At 57.0% G+C, this 17,981-nt stretch overlaps 3 protein-coding genes across 6 annotated transcripts; 2 read left to right on the top strand and 1 right to left on the bottom strand.

Moving 5' to 3' along the window:
• The first annotated feature begins 156 nt into the window (after positions 1-156).
• MZB1 (marginal zone B and B1 cell specific protein) lies at positions 157-1,610 on the top strand. Its single transcript, XM_039702744.1, has 4 exons — positions 157-415; positions 698-804; positions 992-1,096; positions 1,165-1,610. The coding sequence occupies exons 1-4, from the start codon at positions 224-226 to the stop codon at positions 1,337-1,339; spliced, it is 579 nt and encodes a 192-aa protein (XP_039558678.1). The 5' UTR covers positions 157-223; the 3' UTR covers positions 1,340-1,610.
• Positions 1,611-1,720: 110 nt separating this feature from the next.
• SLC23A1 (solute carrier family 23 member 1) lies at positions 1,721-6,273 on the top strand. Of its 3 annotated transcripts, none has more exons than XM_039702742.1 (15): positions 1,721-1,798; positions 2,266-2,337; positions 2,523-2,624; positions 2,714-2,871; positions 2,943-3,031; positions 3,108-3,175; positions 3,336-3,517; positions 4,088-4,208; positions 4,316-4,472; positions 4,656-4,803; positions 4,923-5,028; positions 5,099-5,228; positions 5,416-5,559; positions 5,681-5,776; positions 5,882-6,273. In XM_039702742.1, exons 1-15 carry the CDS (start codon positions 1,763-1,765, stop codon positions 6,127-6,129), a joined length of 1,857 nt encoding a protein of 618 aa, XP_039558676.1. In that variant the 5' UTR covers positions 1,721-1,762; the 3' UTR covers positions 6,130-6,273. The 3 variants fall into 3 exon arrangements, with proteins under 3 accessions (XP_039558676.1, XP_039558675.1, XP_039558677.1); XM_039702741.1 differs by having other exon boundaries at positions 1,726-1,798; positions 2,520-2,624; XM_039702743.1 differs by lacking the exon at positions 2,266-2,337 and having other exon boundaries at positions 1,750-1,798.
• A 2,139-nt stretch (positions 6,274-8,412) lies between these two features.
• PAIP2 (poly(A) binding protein interacting protein 2) lies at positions 8,413-16,367 on the bottom strand. 2 transcript variants are annotated; one of them, XM_039702718.1, is made up of 4 exons: positions 16,215-16,367; positions 13,020-13,185; positions 10,639-10,818; positions 8,413-9,530 (listed from the first exon to the last, which is right to left on the bottom strand). In XM_039702718.1, exons 2-4 carry the CDS (start codon positions 13,155-13,157, stop codon positions 9,465-9,467), a joined length of 384 nt encoding a protein of 127 aa, XP_039558652.1. In that variant the 5' UTR covers positions 13,158-13,185; positions 16,215-16,367; the 3' UTR covers positions 8,413-9,464. The 2 variants fall into 2 exon arrangements, with proteins under 2 accessions (XP_039558652.1, XP_039558654.1); XM_039702720.1 differs by having other exon boundaries at positions 13,020-13,179; positions 16,215-16,356.
• Between the last annotated feature and the right edge of the window lie 1,614 nt (positions 16,368-17,981).

Here is a 17,981-nt window from a genome sequence, read left to right as displayed (position 1 = left end):
CTGAGGGGGCACCCGCTCGGGGACAGCCCATGCACAGCCCCCTTCCTGCCGCGACGCCCGGCTCGGACGGGTCGCCCCAGCCGGATGCAGGTGCGTGCTGGCCGCGCCTCGGCGCCGCTCGCCGGTCCCGGGGGGTTTACAGCCCGCCCCGGGGTTTGCAGCCCGGCCGGGGGGGTTTATAGCCACCCCACGCCTCCTCCCCGCACTTTCGGAGCGCGGCAGGATGCGGGCGGCGCTGGCAGCGTGGCTGGTGCTGAGCCTGCTGGGGGGGACAGGGGCCCAGGACGCGTGCGGGGACCCCCCCGCCGCCCCGACCCGCTCCATCCCCGCGCCCCAGCTCAGCCCCGAGGAGCGGCTCTCGCCCCACATGCCCGAATCCCTGCGCTGTGACGCCTGCCACGCCATCGCCTTCCAGGTGGGGACCGGGGACACGGCATCCCAAAAGCGGCAGTGGGAACCCCTGTGGGGAGGCTCCAGCCTGGGGAGATGCTGCTGCTCCTCTGGGGCACGCCCCTGATGGATATTCCCCTCGGCACCTCAAAAAAGCGTTTTGGGGCTCCTCATGGACCCTCTGACCCAGATGTTCTTCTGCTGCCGGGGCTGCACAGAAGGGGCTGCAGAGCCCAGTCCCGCTCGGGAGCGGGTCATGGACAGGCTGCCACCCCCAGTGCCCTGATTCTGCCTTTTCTCACCCCAGATTGAGGAGCAGCTGAGCAAGGCAGAAGGGAAGGTGGGCAAGAAGGCTCTGAAGGAGTCGGACTACATAGAGGTGCTGGAGAGGAGCTGCTCACAGGACTGGGAGAGGTGAGCAGGGTGTCCCTGGGATGGGGGTGTCCCTGGGATCACGGTGATCCCAGCTACAGGCGAGTCCCCAGGGGTCAGAATGTCCCCGAGGACGGCACTACCCCAGGGGTCAGAGTGCCCCGGGGGTGTCCCCAGGGACAGGGGTGTCCCCAGCTACCCTTTTCCCTCTAACTCCCCTCTCCCGCAGTTACGGGGTGCTGGAGCTGGACGGGGAGAAGCGGCTCTCGGGGCCGGGGCTGCCGGGGCAGCAGCCTCTGAGCGTGCTGGTGTCGGGGGGACCGTGGCCGGGCAGGTGAGTCGGGGTGTGGGGGGGGTTGGCACCGTGCCCTCGCCGCCAGGTGACACCGCGGCTCCTCGCAGGCTCTCCAAGCTGTGCCACGGCTACGTGGGCGAGCGGGGCGAGGCGCACATCTACGGCGCGCACCGGCGGGGCCCGGCGGCGCTGCGGCAGCTGCTGTGCCACGGCGACAAGGGACCCTGTGCCGGCCGCAAGGAGCGCCCGGACCCCCGCAAGGCGCTGCAGAACGAGCTGTAGCCCGGCGTGGTTAATGCTTAATGCCCCGGCGACCTTCGGAGCCGACTTCGTCCCCAGCGGGAGCCGACACGTGCCGGGAGGTGCGCGCCTTCCCGGTGTCGCCTGTCACCGATGTCGCCGCTGTCGCTCGGGGCCCGGCCCGGCCGTGCCAGCAGCGCCGTGGACTCCGTCCGGGCGAGCGGGGAATTACTCTGTAACCCACGGGCTGTAATGTTTCACCGCGGCGCTGCTCCGGGCGGGTGCAGCCCCAATTAAAGGAGTTAATGGCTGATCCGTGCCGGGGCTGCGCTCGCCGGTTTCACAACCCCCAGCCAATGGCCGGCCTCCCCCCGCCACCGCCACCGCCCGGCCGGGGACTAAAGTCCTTCCCACGGCCATAAAACCCCCCGAGCAGGGACAGCGCCGCCAGGGACACGTCGGAGGATGGGGACCCGCTCAGGAGAGCTGGCTCAGCCCCAGGTGAATGCAGGCGCCGTCCCTGTCCCCATCCCTTCCCTCGGTGTCATCCCAGGGCGGTGGGGAGGGAGGTGGTGGCCAGGCACACTGACCCCAGCGATGGCCAGCTCAGGGTCAGGATGCTCTGCTGGGGCTGGCAAAGGCCAGGGGTGCCTGGGGACTGCAGTGAATCGCGGGACCGAGGGGAGACGCTGGAACGCTGTGGCTGGGACTGGCTGTGCCACCTTTCCCATCACCTGCAGGGGGGATCCCCCTCCAGACTTTCCAGGAACAAAATACTACGTAGGGATCGGTGGGTTTAGGAGCCTAGACTCCTCCTGGGGGTCAGAGCGGGCACCGGGTGGGACTGACAGGAAACACCCTGGGCCGTGGCCCGGTGTCACCTGCATCCCTCAGAGCAGAGCCCAGCCCCTCTCCCGTGGGACACTGGGTCCACACTGACCCAGCTCCCCCCTCGTCCCCACTGCCAGAATGGGAACTTGGCTCTGGCCCCCGCGGGCTCCCCGCACACCCCCGGGAAGGAGCTGCCTGTGGAGGGCAGGGTGAGTACCGGGGCACCCCGTGGGCAGCACCACACCCCAAATCAGCCTGGGACACACCTGCAGATGGAGACCGGCCAGCCGGGACCCCTCCCATCCCTGCGGGCACAGGGGCTCCCATGGGGAAGGGTGCCCGTCCCTGCAAGCAGCCCCAGGGTGAGATGGGCTGAGCTGTGCCCCCACAGCAGGACCCCGGGGCGGGCACCAGGCCCCCCCGGACGGAGGTGGACATGCTCTACAGGATCGAGGACGTGCCCCCCTGGTACCTCTGCATCCTGCTCGGCTTCCAGGTACAGCCTGGAAAGTGTCAGACCCCAAATCTCCATTCCCCGTGTTGTGGGGCACCCCCAGCCCCGCTGAGCCCCCCCTCGCCCCCCAGCATTACCTGACCTGCTTCAGTGGCACCATCGCCGTCCCCTTCCTGCTGGCCGAGAGCCTGTGCGTGGGCAAGGACCAGCTCACCGTCAGCTACCTCATCGGCACCATCTTCACCTGCGTGGGCATCACCACCCTCATCCAGACCACCGTGGGCATCAGGTAGAGCCCCGGCCCCGCGGGCCCCCCTGCCCAGCCCCGGGCCCGGGCGCAGGATCCCTCTGTCCCCGCAGGCTGCCGCTCTTCCAGGCAAGCGCGCTGGCCTTCCTCGTCCCCGCCAAGTCCATCCTGGCCCTGGACAAGTGGCGATGCCCACCTGAAGGTGAGGGCAGGGGGGTGCAGGGAGTGTCCGGCTGCTCCCCGACCCCTGGGACCACCTCACCGCCCTTCATCCCCAGAGCAGATCTACGGCAACTGGTCACTGCCGCTCAACACGTCCCACATCTGGCAGCCCCGCATGCGAGAGGTACACCCTGCCACTGCCCTGCCACTGCCCTGCCACGGCCCTGCCACTGCCCTGCCACCATCCTGGCAGCACCCCGCAACCATCCTGGCAGCACCCCGCGGCACCCTGACTCCCTGGCAGGATGCTGATGCTCTCTCTTGCACCTCTCCGTGCTCTGCAGATCCAGGGGGCCATCATAGTGTCCAGCCTGGTGGAAGTGGTCATCGGGCTGCTGGGGCTCCCCGGGGCACTGCTCAGCTACATCGGGCCTCTGACTGTCACCCCCACCGTGTCCCTCATCGGACTCTCCGTTTTCCAGGCGGCTGGTGACCGGGCTGGCTCCCACTGGGGCATCTCTGTGCTGTATGGCATGGGGACACGGGGGACACGGGGACAGGAGGGCAGGGTTGTCCGACACTGAGCCAGGAGGATGTCAGGAGCATGAGGAATACCTTGTGAAGGCTGACCTAGAACAGAGGCTGGACAGAGCCAAAGAATAAAGTAGGGATTTATTAGGAGGCCTCAATGGATCCACCTTGGGCAGCACAAGAGCCCAGCCAGGGCTGCACCCCAGGTGAACCAAAATGGTCACAAAATGCACAACCGGTCATGGGGTCTGTCACTTTTTTATATAAGTTCTGCTCCATTTGCATATTGGAGTTAATTGTCTAATTATAGGTTCAGATTACGAAGTCCCATCCTTCTTGTTTTCCTCTCTTCAGCCCATGTTGTTTCTGCTCTTGGGCCTGAGATTTGGATCATTTGTCCCTGGTCCCCAGCTAGAGAAGGAATTGTTTTGTCTCCCTGCTCTGTGCAGAGAGCTCACCATCCCCTGATATGAAGCTCAGATCCACACACTAAAGCAGCATAGAACATGAAAAATATAAAAGCTAAACTGAGGCATCAGAGGGATCCCGTCTGTCTTTCCCCCAGGACCATCTTCCTGATTGTTCTGTTTGCCCAGTACCTGCGGCAGGTCGCCATCTGCCTGCCCGGCTACCGGCGGGGCCACGGCTTTGTCCTGCTCCGCATCCAGATCTTCAAGATGTTCCCGGTAGGGGCTGGCTGAGAGCATCCTGGGGCGGCCCCGCATTCCCCCGTTTAGCCCCGCGCGGGCGAGAGGCGGTGCGGGAGGGTCCCGGTGTGGTGTGTGCCCCGCAGATCATCCTGGCCATCATGCTGGTGTGGCTGATCTGCTACGTGCTGACCCGCACCGGAGTCTTCCCCAGCCAGCCCGAGGAGTACGGCTACAAGGCCAGGACGGACGCCCGCGGGGAGATCCTGTCCGTGGCACCCTGGTTCCGCGTCCCCTACCCCTGTGAGTGCCCGGCAGCCCCGCGGCGCCCTGGGGCCCCGGCACGCCTTCGCCCCGGGGCATGTGGGGAGCTGGTGCAGCACCACCGGGGCTGGGGAACACCCGGGGGGCCCGAAGCGGCACCGGTGAGCAGCGGCTGGGGGTTCCTGGCTGTCCCCAGCCCTGACCTGCTCTGCCCCCGCGCAGGCCAGTGGGGGCTGCCCACGGTGACCTCAGCAGCTGTGCTGGGCATGTTCAGTGCAACGCTGGCGGGCATCATCGAGTCCATCGGGGACTATTACTCCTGTGCCCGGCTGGCAGGAGCGCCCCCGCCCCCTGTGCACGCCATCAACAGGTACAGCCGGATGTTCCCCCCTCCACGGTACCTCACTCGCACCGCGGCATCCCTCGACACGGGTCAGGGATGCTGCAGGAGAGTGGGATGGGCACCAGCCCGTTCCTCTCGTTCCCCAGGGGCATTTTCACCGAGGGCATCTCCTGCATCATCGCGGGGCTCTTGGGAACCGGCAATGGCTCCACGTCCTCCAGCCCCAACATCGGCGTCCTGGGCATCACCAAGGTACCGGGGCCGGTCCCGGCTCGGCCGGGGGGCGCAGGCTCCGTCACCTGCTGCCGGTGTCTCTGTGCAGGTGGGGAGCAGGAGGGTGATCCAGTACGGCGCCGGGATCATGCTCCTGCTGGGGACCATCGGCAAATTCACGGCGCTCTTCGCCTCCCTGCCCGACCCCGTGCTCGGCGGGATGTTCTGCACCTTGTTCGGTAACTGTGTGCCCCAAACGCGGCCCCGGGCCACGTCCCCGCAGCCTCGGGGGCTGGTGAGCCCAAGGGTGCAGGGCGGGTTTGGGGGGAGCGGGGGCCCCTCGCAGCCTCCCCGCGGCTGGGGCAGCCCCCGGTGCCCGGCCCAGCGTGGGCACCTCCGCCTGCATCGCCGCCTCTCTGCCGGCAGGAATGATCACGGCCGTCGGCCTCTCCAACCTGCAGTTCGTGGACATGAACTCCTCCCGAAACCTCTTCGTGCTGGGCTTTGCCATGTTCTTCGGGCTGACGCTGCCAAACTACCTGGATTCGCACCCCGGGGCCATTAGCACAGGTGGGCCCGCCAGGAAGGGCCGCAGTTTTGGGAGTCCGGGGAGAGAGGAGGGCAGATCTCCCGGCGCTCGCCCAGCCGGGGGAGCAGCGGGGAAATGCGGCTCCGTCCCACGCTGTCGCAGGTGTCGCCGAGCTGGACCAGATCCTGACGGTGCTGCTGACCACGGAGATGTTCGTCGGGGGCACCATCGCCTTCGTCCTGGACAACACCATCCCGGGTAACCGCAGCACACGGGGAAGCAGCGGGGCTGGGGCAGATTTGTGCTGATTTGGAGCTGCCAGAGGGGGTGGCGGGGCCGGGGGTGACACTGGGCACCCCGCAGGGACGGAGGAGGAACGAGGGCTGGTGCAGTGGAAGGCCGGGGCGCACTCGGACAGCACGAGCAGCGCCAGCCTGAGGAGCTACGACTTCCCCTTCGGCATGGGCGCGGTGCGGAGCAGCCGCTGGCTCAGGAAGGTGCCCGTCTGCCCGGTGTTCACCGGGTTCCGGGCCCGGCCCGGGGGCAGCGGCACGGCGGCCGCGCAGGGCCCGGACGGCGCGGACGGGGGCTCGGTGTGCACCAAGGTCTGAGCCCGGGGAGGCTCCGGGAGGTCCCGCCGCAGCCGGGGGAGCCGAGCCGAGCTCCTGGGGGGCTCTCGGGGTTCGGTAGCGCCCACCAAGGCCAAAGCCAAGGCTGCCGGTGCTCGGCTCGAACGCGGGGCTGCTCCTGGGGGACACCCCAGGCTCCGGGGTGCAGCCTGGGGCCGCCACCCCGTGCCACGCTGCACCCGAAGCTTCAGCTGGCCAGCGCTTGCTGAAGCCCGTCAGCCACATCGGAGCCAGCCAGAGCCCCGGGGCCACCGAATCCCACCCGGGGCCACGGATTCCACGCTGTGCCCTCGGCTCCGGCACGGTGACCCAGCCGTTGGCACGGGCTCTGCGTGGGGCAGTGTCCAGGCCAGCCTTAGGATGCCTAACTTAAGACGATACATTAAAAATGATAAAATATTCAAGTGCACGCACCCGGCCAGTGTCTGTGCTGCCTCCTGCACCGTTCCCTCGTCCTTTGTGCACTGCAAAGGCGTCAGCACCTTTGACCATGCTCCTCCTGGGCTGCCAGGCATGGAGACAACCTGGATTTCTTCCAGGTGGGCTCTGCCTGAACCCGGGGCTGTGGGAGAGGGAACTCAGCACAAGCCCTCGGCAAACCCTTCTTACCCCGGGAGCTCTGGAGCGCTGGCCCTGTCCTGGCTGTGCTGGTGACACTGCCCCATGTCACCGGGCTGCTCTCAGCTGCAGGCACGGAGGTGGCTGACCCCCACCACAGCAGGGTCAGGCCAGTCCTTAGCCTGGATTTAGCACCAAAGTTGAGCTGAGGCAACATTGCACAACCCTGTCGAAGCCCGGGGTGGCACTGTCACACACACTCCCAAGCCTGAGCAGGGAGAGAAGTCAGAAAATTTGTTAAAAGTGAAGATGAGGGGAGCCCGGGGTGGCACTGTCACACACACTCCCAAGCCTGAGCAGGGAGAGAAAATCTGTTAAAAGTGAAGATGAGGGGAAAAAAAACACCCCAACTTAAAATAACCCCCAAGGGATGCAAATATAACCACTCCCCACCTCCAAGCACCAGCCAGGCTCTGAGCCCCCTCTTTGGCTGCTGTCCTGGTGCTGGTGCCAAGCACGGTGTCACTGTGTGTGGCACCTCTCTGGCCAGCTGGCTCCCCTCCCATTTCCTTGTCCCCCCAGCCCACGCGCTGGGGCTGGAGCAGGACTGAGAGGGAGCCTGGGGGCAGTGCCAGTGCTGCTCAGCGCTGGGTGCCACCCCCTGAGCTGCAGTCACACCCCAGCCCCAGCAGGGCAGCATGGACAGCGGCAGCTCCTCCCCAGTGAACATCCCAGTGCTTCAGGATACAGGAGAGGGATGAGCCCAGCTCCAGCAGAGCACCACGGCCAGGCTGGCTCCACGCCCTGGCTCCTGCACTCGGCTGCCACCAGCCCGAGGTGACGGTGGCCCGGCAAAGATTGTGGACAAACTGCAGGGCTGGCTGGTGGAACTCCCACTGCAGATAGAATCAGCAGTGTGTTGTTTGCTGACCTTTTCCTTTAGGTGCTACTCGCCCCAGGTCAGTGGAAGTCCTGGAGAAGTTCTGCCAGCCCTGCATGGGAAGGGAGGGCAGTGCCAGCACGGGGCTGGGTAACTCCATGATCATTCTGCAGAGCAGCAGCAGCAGGGTTGGTGCAGCGGAGCCCCCCCAGCAGGGAGAGGCTCTCCTGACCCAGGCAGATGCTTCCACCTGCGAGAAGGCCCCGCCTCGCCCTGCCCGTCCTGCAGAGCTGCAGCCTCAGCTTTAATCCGAGCTTAAAAAGGAGATCTAACAGCGAGGCTGGGCTGGCCTGAGCAGGGTCTGGGCTTGATCCTTGTGGGTCCAACTCAGGATATTCCATGAAGCAAGAGCGGATGGGGCTGGAGAAGCTGCTGCAGGCAGCATTTGACTCCAGCTCTGGGGCTCCTGTGCCAAGCCCGGGCAGCAGCTGGAGAGCCCTCAGCTGCTCCCAGGGCTGTCAGTCTGGAACAGCCACAGGGAGAATGACGGGAGAGCACGGATGGGAGGAGAGGAATAAATTCTCATCCCTGGAAGTGTCCGAGGCAGGTTGGACAAGGCTTGGAGCAGCCTGGAACAGTGGAAGGCATCCCTGCTCAAGGAACTTGGTCTCTGAAATCTCTTCCAACCCAGAGCAGCCTGTGATTGCATGAAGAGTCCAGCTTCAGCCAAGATCCAGGGCCATGGGGTTCCACAGTGCCAGCCATGTCCTCCACATGCTGCCAAGTGAGTTCCCGTGCCAGATGCCCAGTTATGAGACAGCCACCACTTCAGTTCTACTATTATTTATTTTTTTAAATATTTTTGAAAAAATATAATTTTTTTACAATATTTTCAACTTAAACACTATTCACACTGAACACGTATGGCAGCTTAACCTACCCAAATATGAAGTTTAAGAAGCCAAAACTGTTCTAGCTTTATTAAAAGAAAAAAAAAAACCAAAACCAAAAAATCAAAAAAAAACCCCAAAAAGTCATTGTGCTGTAGACTATTGTGTAGTGATGATTAAACAAAGCAAGGGAAAAGCACCACTCAAATCACTAACGCTGGGGTTTGCCTGGTTAAATCCAGCTGTGGGAAGTTGGATGCTAAGGGCTCCATAGGCAGTGCTATGTGGGATGCCTGTTCTTGGCAGGAAGTGTGATGGATCTCACACCTCCCTGAACAGCAGGGAAGGGAAGGTTTCTGACATGATCACACACTGCAAAGGACAGGGAACTGCTTCCTCCCAATCGTCTGGATGTTAGTTCAGGAGCTGAGATCTACGACTCTGTACAGGTCTGTGAGATTTGCGTTAAGCTCACGCTGCTTCCCAGGATCATGATGTTTTGTAAGGGGGGAAATTAACATTAGTAACAACACTGATACCTCAAAGGAAAGTTAGCTAATTTGCATAACAATCAGATCTCCTCACTTTCACTTGGAAGTTAAGGCATTATCAGGTGCAAGCTAGCACCAGTTAACACATCTTTAGTTAAAAACAGACCATTCACCGCAAATTCCAAGTCCTGTTTAAAAAGTCAGAGTCTGCAGAAGGTTTTATTAACGTGGTACTTTGTCTCAACTTGACTGGTGCTTCTTACCTCACTGCCTCCTTCGCACAGAGCCAGGGCCCAATTATGTTTCCATTAAACTTTTGACAGATTTACTTAATAACAGTCTCAGCACTTTTATTGAGCATGCAAGACTAACAAAACTTTGGCAATGCATAAGTGTAACACAGTGACAAGAAGAGAGAGCTTTTACAATTAAATCTTCTAATACTGGCTTCACAGTGTGGAAATTGTGCTACATCCACCAAAAGAGGGCCCAGTCTACTCAAATGTTTAAGTACTTCACCCCAGGAACAAACTCCTTTGCGTTTGGATTCAGATTACTCTTGACCTGAGGAAGGGAAGAACAGAAATCAAGGTGAATCATTATTTTCAGCTTCCATTTTCAACTGGAAGACAATTAGAGGCAAAGGTTTATGGATTTAGAGGAACAATCAGGTATACAACAGGCTTCTTACACTTAGCAGCCTTACACTATCCCCAGAAAAGCCCATTCCTCTGTGCTACTCCCCCAGTTATCCAATCTTCCTTAGCTCCACCTGAAGTTTCAGCTGGATGAGGGCTCAGGGAATAAGCAGCAAACCACAGGCATGCACCAAACACAGCAGCTTCCCCTCATGCTGAAACAGCCTTTTCTCAAGTTGAGCTGTTAAAACGTGCCATGAGGTTTTTACATTTTGCTTATTTAAGCAAGAGGTGACTTGTTCCAGGAATTTCAGCCACTTCTGGGAATTTCATGTGTATGAGTACTGTATTGATTTTTTACAGGTCTCTGTCTGTGACTACCCTGTCCTGCCCCTTGGCAAGCTGCTGCTGCTCCATGTCCTGCAGTTCAAGGCGTGCACCAGCACCTTCAAAAGGAGCTCTTTATCACAAAGAAACGGAGCATAGGCTTTTCTGATCCTCACTGAGGCTGAAACTGCTGCCTGCAGCTGCTTCAGCTTGGGAAAGTTGTGGTCTGCATCTGAATCTCAGAGCAGTTGTGTGACAGGATCGTGTGGGGTCTGTGCTCTGTACGAGCAACTGTGGATTCTGTGAGGGAAAATCAGCGCATGCTGCCCTTTCCTTCCCTAGAATTGTTCCAGGGATCTGCTGTGGTTCTCCCAGGCCCTGGGACAGGGCTCAGACCAGCCCAATGTGTCAGTCCTGATACCCAGTGACCCTTTCCCAGCCCTGCCTCCACTCAGTGCCTTTCTTTCATAACATCCCACCCACTCCTGGAGTTGTGCCATGGGAAAGGCTCCACGTGGGTATGAAGAAAGCCACCAAACAGGTCACATCCCATCAAGACACCTCCTTCCCACCTATCCTGCACAGCCAGGCAGGGTTTAACAGGCTCCTTCCTGCTGGAAAGGACTTTCTCTTGCCATAAGCAGCAGTAAGCCCCAGCCTCACACAAAGACTTGAGCTTTAGAAATAGAAGGAGAAGCTGAGCTTACCACCAGATCCTCCAGCGATGAGCTGTCACTGATAACAAGGTCATTGAACTGGTCCTGGATTTGATCCATTGTTTGTGGGAGATCACGGGCTGGAATAAACCACTCGTGCTCCTCCTCCTCTTCCAGCATCTCCTGGAAACAGCGCTCGATAAATTCTTCTTCCCACAACTCCTCTTCAATCTGTGCAATGAAAAGAAACTGCTTCAGCAACAGATCTACTGTGAGCTCCAGGGGGGTTTATTCCCAGGTGTGTGCATCCATCCAGCTGACCTTCCCAGCTGTCCAGCAGCACCCCAGCCCAGCACCATGTCCATGCAGCAAGAAGGACATCAGTGCTTTGTCCAAGGGACTGGGGCTGCAGCTGAAAGGAAGAGGCAGGAGAACCCCCCAGCCCCAGCTGTTTTGTTTGCAGCTTGTTATCACCTGAAGGAGAAGGAAAATGTAGGTCCCCAGCAAAAATTTCAGCTGTACCAACTAGTCTGGACTGAGCTCGCTACAAGTATGAGGAAGGGAGCTGTGCCAAGACACAGAGCCAGGAAACACTCCCCAGGAAAGTGTCCTGTGGGACTCCTGGGGAAAAAATAACCCCTGCCTGTCACCTGGAACAAGCAGCCTCTCCTGGGGAACCCCACCTGATCCCAGCAGCTGTGAGGAATGCTGCCCTGCTGTCCTGGGAGCAGGACAAACCAATCCAGGCAGAACTGACACGCAGTGCACAGAGTAAAGCAGTTTTCCTTGGCTGTTCAGTAAACGAGCTTTGGAGCGACATCATCCTACAAATTTTCCATGTCCTGAATCAGACTGTGTAAGAGGGGAAAGGAGGGAAACAGAAGCCAGTATGAAGGACTTGCCCAGACACTGGAAAGGGAATGGAAAATTGATTCAGGACAGATTTAGAAGTTCACTCAGTGGAAGCTTGAACAAGTTTTCCCATCTATCCTTCACTCTGAAATCAAACACCTCCTCAATCCCGGAGTGGAAATTCAGTTACCACAAACACAAAATCAAAAACATTAACATCAGATTATCGGGAATGCTGTGCAATCTGGGTCCTTGCCCTTGGGGCAAACACACCCATGAACTCACCTGGTGCTCTGGGGAGCAGGGACTCATCCCCACATGGTCACAGCCACCACCCAGGCACTCCAGAAGCACTGGAGGCTGACTCAGTGATTCCCCAGAACAGCACTCCAGCCTGGGTGGCACCTCCAGGAGGCACTGCCTCCCTCCTGCTATGGGCACACAGCCACAGGCTCCTGTTACACAGGGCTTGCCCAGCTCCAGGGGCTTGGTTACAGGCCTGTACCCCTACAGGTGCCTCCACGGCAGCTCTAGCAGTACTAAATAACATTTAATTCCCCAAATAGCTGGAAATTAGGACTGCCTGTTTTTATTTTCCAGCTCCAGTTTAATTTGCTCAGGCTCCCAGAGGACTGTGTCTGCAGCAGCAGGTGACCAGGCTGCACCAAGTGTGTCTGTCTGAGCATGACCCTTCTCCCCTCACACATCCACCTTTCCTCTGCTCTGACAGTGGAATCTGTGCCTGAAAAATCACGGCACAACTCGGCTCCTTCCCAGAGAACTACACCCCCTGTATGCTAACTGTGGGACAGTTCCCAGAGGGAAAAAGCCACCAAACAGGAAACAATGCATGAGAGAAGAGAGAACGGAGGTTTTGTGAGCAAACCTGACTCTGAATGAGCTCAGAGCTGCTGGCACCCTGAGGATCCCATGCTGGTAGCTCAGCACCCAGCACAGCCACAGCTGCTGGAGCACAGGCAGCAGCTATGGAGAGTACAGAGCAAGCTGGGAATGGGAAAGGGGTGTGGAAAGAGGTGGGCTGTTCCCAGTCTCCAGAGCATGAGAGAAAAGGGTGACAGAGGCGAGGTGGCAGAGGAAGGTAAGGCTTCCTTCCCACCAGATGGAGAAGGGAGCTGTAACTCAAGTACTAAAATGAGCAGCTGTCACCCAGCACCCTGTGGAGCAGCAGTGCTGTTCCCAAGGCAGGTGTGCACCTGGAATTCCCCAGCTCAGCACTGGGGCACTCAGCATGTCCACACACGAATGCCTCCTGGGCCAGCCCTTCCCAAGTGCCACGTACTTCTGTCAACTCTCTGTTCTCCCCTCCCTCCTGCAGAAGCAGGGAATTAATTAATGGATGCATTAGAATGTGCTGCACTTCCTGTATTTTCCACCAGGACTACAGAAGATCTGCATTTACTGCCAGAGCAAGGGAGACCTGCTTGTTCCCCAGGATCACTCCAGAGAGCCCATCTGAAACTTCCTTTCCAAAGGGCTGTCCGTGGCAGACCCCAGTTCTGTCCCCTCAGCTGGGAAGTGGCAAAGGACAGACGGGCCATGGAAAGCAGGGAGTGACTTGCCTGCCTGTTAAACTCCTCCTCGTTCTCCATCCACATGTACTCAGCAAAGGGGTTGTCATCCTCGTGGGAGTGCCCGTTGATGATCACATCCTCGCTGATGATGCTGGGGCTGGTACTGCTGCGACTCGGGTCCTTCATGGCTGCCACTCCGATCCCAAACCTGCAACTGAGGAGGGCAGCATTCAACACCTGCACGTTCCTCATTCCCTGCACGAGCCCAGCCCAAGGGAACAGAGGCTGCACCTGCATTTGGAGGCTCCAGGCAGCCTTGCCCTGACTACAGCAGAGCTCTGAGATCACAACAAGGAACAGCATCACAGGCACTGCTCCCATTGTGTGCGAGTTCCAGCGACAAATTAAATTCCCAAACTGAACCTTACCGAAGCCAAGCACCACAGCCAATGAAAAGTGACAGGAAAAAACACTAGGAAACTTGCCAGTAGGAAAGTATTTAAACACTCAAAAGGAGAATTTGTTTTCCAGAGCACTTTTAAGTGTTGTGTGTGATGGCACGAGCCAGGTTTCACAGCCCTTTCCTGCTGGGAAACCTTGCAGGGAGCAGAAACCACGAGGAACTGACCCTGCACAGGGCCACCTGGAAATCCGTGTGTTCTGAGGTGACACAACACTGCTGTCCTTCTGTACCATGCCCAAATACACAGATCAACACTGCAAAGCTCAGTATTTGTTGGAAACTAACACTGGTAGTAGAAATTTTCTTTAAACAGTACACAAAGTGAGGCAACATCATAAAAAAGACCTAAAAAAACCTGACCAAAAAACCCCATGACTCAAGTCAAATTTAAATGCTTTTCTCATGCTAAAATTCACAATGGAAGTTTCAGCAGCAAGCGGAAATATTTTTATTTCATTAACAAAACTTTGTTTTCAGCATATGGAGTGACTTCTTCAGAGAGGAGGGTATCAAAATACAGCCTTGTTGTTATTAGAGTACAAGGGTTTATCACCCAGCACCTCACATTTTCTCTTTGCATTCCAGTTGGTCCTGTTATCTAGGGAATTAATGCAAGTTTTGGTTCAAAACTCTTGATAATACCAGCTAAAAACCTGCCACATCTGAGCGACCAATTAAGAAAAGCACAAAGAAGAAGGAACCTGCCTGGCTTGCTGTGTTCCACATTTCCCAATCAAAGGCAAACCCCAGCATGGAAGTCACTGCAGCTCCCTGGGAAGTGCCACGACTGGGAGCAGATGCCTGCACTCCACAGTGTGTTCCACTGAGGGAAACCAGGTTCTTTTTGATGTTCTTTCAAAACAAACTTGCTGAGCATTATTGGCAGCATTTACATAAAACAGGAAAGGACGTTGCTTTTAACACCCCAATCCAAGCTTGAAATTGCTTTAAGCCACTTCAGCTGTTCCCAAGCCAACACATGGGCTGGAGTGTAGGAAATAAAGCCTAAAAAACTGTATTTCTTTCTCCCCTCACTTTTTACTGGCATGTATTTTCACCTTCTCTTTTGTGAGCTAGTAATATTATTATTTTCCTGAAAGTAACTGCCTCAGCAGTGAGAAGCTCAGGCAGCTTCTACACAAAGGTGACTGTACCCAGTCAAGTCCAGAATAGTAAAAATAATTTAAAAAACCAACCCAAACCAAACAAACCAACCCTACTTGTTTGTGTGAAAGCTTGGAAGGTTAATTTGTTGAATCACAGGCCAGCTTTCCCATTTCTGAAGCGTTCCCACCAGACAGGAGCCCCAGCTTTAGGAGGGAGGAAAGCCCAGCTTAGACCAAAGCAGCTTTGTCCACCACTGCCCAAGGATGATGGGGATGATCTTCAAGAAGGACCCAGGCTCAGCCTGAATATTTGAAGTTTATCTGATGAACCCTCAGTCCATTCATGCCTTTCCCACAAGGAAACATGCCCACACTCACTTATCCTGCAGGAACTCTGAGGAAGCCCCAGGCTGGCTCCTCACTCGCAGCACTCCTGATTTAATTTTCTGCAGCTTCCAACAGAACAAATAAACCCTCTAGAACAAATAAACCTTCCTATTTCTCCACTTCAAGACACAGAGCAAGTTTCTGTGCTCACGTGTGGGGACAAGCTCAGTCTCGTTCCACCAGCACTGCTACAACCTTTTCAGTCAGGGAATTCTGAGGGGGAGAGCCAAACGCCACTTCAGTCTTGCAGAGAGTCCCAATCCAAGCAGGCTGCTGCGGGAAACAAGCCCCAGTGCCAGGCTACACTGCTGCTGGGAATAAAAATAACCCATTTTCCATCTGGGAGTAGGTGGGAAGCAGAGGAGCTCAAAGCTCCTCACTGTAGAAGAGGAAATGTAACACTGGCAGTGCTAAGGATCAGAAAACAGGGAGAATTCTGCAATGGTGACACACTGAGGCTCTGACCCAAGCTCCTCTGGGATTTTAGTGTGGAGTGGGGGTGGTGGAGCAAGCACAGTGCAAACGCATAAGGAAAGACACTAATAAAAAATAGGATTTGTATCTTAGGAACGAAGACAGGAATAAAAAATCCTGTAACAACAGGCTTTCAGTTAACCCTGAATTGTTTTCTGTATGCAGTGTGCAGCTTGTTACTCCAGAGCATCACTAAGGCCCATTAATTCACCCATTTCCCTGAATTTCGCCGCAGTTACAGCCATGAAGAGCCCTTGACCGACCATCATTAAAATTCAGAGCTTTGTGACTGAAGAGTCTGCATTAAAAATCCAGTCACGAAAGAAGATTATCCACTGCCTTCTCCGGAGGTGAGGTCAGGCCTAATTCCATGCAGCAACTACAGGTCCTTACCCGCCACAGAGAAAAAGAGAATAATTAAGTAAAAAAAAAAAAATTACGATATTTGCTTTAAGCACCTAAAAAGAACATGGTTTTTGTGGGAGCAGAAGATCAAAGGAGGTGTTTTAGAGCAGCTCGGCCAGAAGTCAATGACTTGTTTATCAGCCGTGACTGCTCCTGCGAGTCGGCAGCGCCGGCCCAGCTCCTCCTTATCTATCGAGATTAGCACACGGCTCTTATCAAGGCAGCTGATTATAACCGCCTCATAATTATACTCGCCCAATAAACAGATTTCTTAATCAAATCCACGCGGGACGCCAGCGCTATCTGATACAAACGCCTCCGAGCGCTGCGCTGGAGGTTACCGAACGGAGCCGCCTCGCCCGCGCGGGGCCGAGCCGCGGCTTGCGGGAGCAGCGCCCCGGCAGGCACCTGCGGTGCGCAGAGGAGCCGCCGCTCCGCCGTGACCCGCCCGGACCCCACCGGACCCACCGGCCCCGCTCCGCTCCGCCCGCTCCGCGCTCGGCCCGGCCCGCCCCGCTCCGCCACACACCGCCGGACCTGGCGTCACTTCCGCCAACGCCGGGCCCCGCCCCTTCTCCCCCGGAAGCGGCGGCGGCAGGCGCGCGGCAGGCCGCAGCGGCGGCGGGGGGGCGGCGCGCGGCACACCGGGACTCGTAGTCTTTTCCCCCACCCTCCTGCCGGCGCGCGGCATGCCGGGAGCTGCAGTCCCGCGCGGCAGCTGGCGGCCATTTCGCGCGGCGGCGCGGAGCACGCCGGGAAGCGCAGTCCGGCGGGGCGGCCGCCATCTTGTGGCAGCGGCAGTGAGGGGCGGGCACCGAACAGCCCGGGGCTCTCAGAGCGATGGCGACACTCCCCGGTACCGGGCATCTCCCGAAACGCCCCCAGCCTCCCTCGGGACAGCGGCTGACCCACTGAGGGAGGCGATAATGGAACGCTGGGGAACAACGCGCCTGTTCACAAAGTGCTGTTCGTGCATGGACTCCTGCGTTTTAAGGTTCTGTGTCAGGAAATGGGACATAATAGAGATTCTTTACCAAGGACGTACCGCGGCTTCAGCCCAATTTACAAAATGGGTTTAAAAAGCAGTTTTTATTGTTTTGCTTCTCCTCTCCCCTTTTCCTTAGGGGAAGGTGGGAATGCCTCTCCTGCCCATTCAACAGCCTCCAGCCACCGTCACCAACTTGTTCCCAGGGCCCAAGGCTTTCCCCACAGCCCATCAAACACTGCAAAACACCTCTGCAAGCATCATCCTTAGAAAAATGACACTGTGCTCCTGATACTCCTATTTCCACAATTTCCAACTCTACAAATGCAGCAGGATGTGGTTTTGTCACTGGAAGGTTTCTCTTTCTACTCGCTCCCCACAGCAATGGGTCAGCAGTCTCCAGGTTCCTCCTCACAGCTGAAATTTGTGCCTGAAGCACAGAGCCCAACATTTCACATTCACCCTTGTGCTCTGGGATTTTCCTCACCCTTCACAGTGCAGTTATTCCCAAATAAGCAGCCCATGACACCAATGTGTCTGGAATCCGTCCTCAAGAGCAGGTTTTTCTGGCACCTTTTTCTCAGAAATTACCCTAAGGGCTCTATTCTCCCTGACCTCTGCATGGGAACAGAAGGCACTTTGCAAAGCAGTGGGTTTGATTTGACTTCTGACATGTAAAAGCATCCTTACAATTACAGTCACTCACACCTGGGAATGCTTTAATGTTTAAACACTAAACATGTACATGTTTAACTGTACACAGGTCAGCATTCACACAAGCTACAAGATCAGCACAAGTATTAGCTAACAAAAGGCTACTTTAAAAACTGAATGTAGTATTTCAATACATTAATCTTAAATGCACATTGTAAGGAAACTTAGAAGAACTTGCAAACAATTTATTTTCCTCCCTCGGAGAGAAGGGGTGCCTGGTCTGCAGCCTCTCAGTGACAGATGAGTGACAAATGCCACCTAAATGGGGCTCCAAGCCCATCCTTGACTTTGTTCTAAGTGCAGGGCTGCTGGTGCCTCTAATTGCTTTCAGGGGTCTCAGAAAGCTTTAAGATTCTATCAGTGCCTGACATTTAATCCATTTCCTACAAACCCAAACATCACTTTGCATACTAATGAATGTCATGTACAGAGCAGCAACTGCTCTCTGTACAGGGATGAGTCACTGCATGGTAAAA

The sequence above is a fragment of the Passer montanus genome, unplaced genomic scaffold (assembly GCF_014805655.1).
Source record: "Passer montanus isolate IOZ18808 unplaced genomic scaffold, ASM1480565v1 scaffold159, whole genome shotgun sequence".
In the NCBI taxonomy this organism is placed as follows: Eukaryota; Metazoa; Chordata; class Aves; order Passeriformes; family Passeridae; genus Passer; species Passer montanus.
This window is presented reverse-complemented; position numbering and strand designations above follow the sequence as displayed.

Excerpts from the sequence above, each read along its gene's own strand:
- MZB1 (XM_039702744.1), top strand. The coding sequence starts at position 224 with ATGCGGGCGGCGCTGGCAGCGTGGCTGGTGCTGAGCCTGCTGGGGGGG. Across the intron at positions 416-697 it reads GCCACGCCATCGCCTTCCAG|ATTGAGGAGCAGCTGAGCAA; the intron begins GTGGGGACCGGG and ends TTCTCACCCCAG. Across the intron at positions 805-991 it reads TGCTCACAGGACTGGGAGAG|TTACGGGGTGCTGGAGCTGG; the intron begins GTGAGCAGGGTG and ends CCTCTCCCGCAG.
- SLC23A1 (XM_039702741.1), top strand. The coding sequence starts at position 1,763 with ATGGGGACCCGCTCAGGAGAGCTGGCTCAGCCCCAG. Across the intron at positions 2,625-2,713 it reads GCATCCTGCTCGGCTTCCAG|CATTACCTGACCTGCTTCAG; the intron begins GTACAGCCTGGA and ends CTCGCCCCCCAG. Across the intron at positions 5,229-5,415 it reads GATGTTCTGCACCTTGTTCG|GAATGATCACGGCCGTCGGC; the intron begins GTAACTGTGTGC and ends CTCTGCCGGCAG.
- PAIP2 (XM_039702718.1), bottom strand. The coding sequence starts at position 13,157 with ATGAAGGACCCGAGTCGCAGCAGTACCAGCCCCAGCATCATCAGCGAG. Across the intron at positions 10,819-13,019 it reads AGGAGGAGTTTAACAGGCAG|ATTGAAGAGGAGTTGTGGGA; the intron begins GCAAGTCACTCC and ends TTCATTGCACAG. Across the intron at positions 9,531-10,638 it reads CATCGCTGGAGGATCTGGTG|GTCAAGAGTAATCTGAATCC; the intron begins GTAAGCTCAGCT and ends TCCCTTCCTCAG.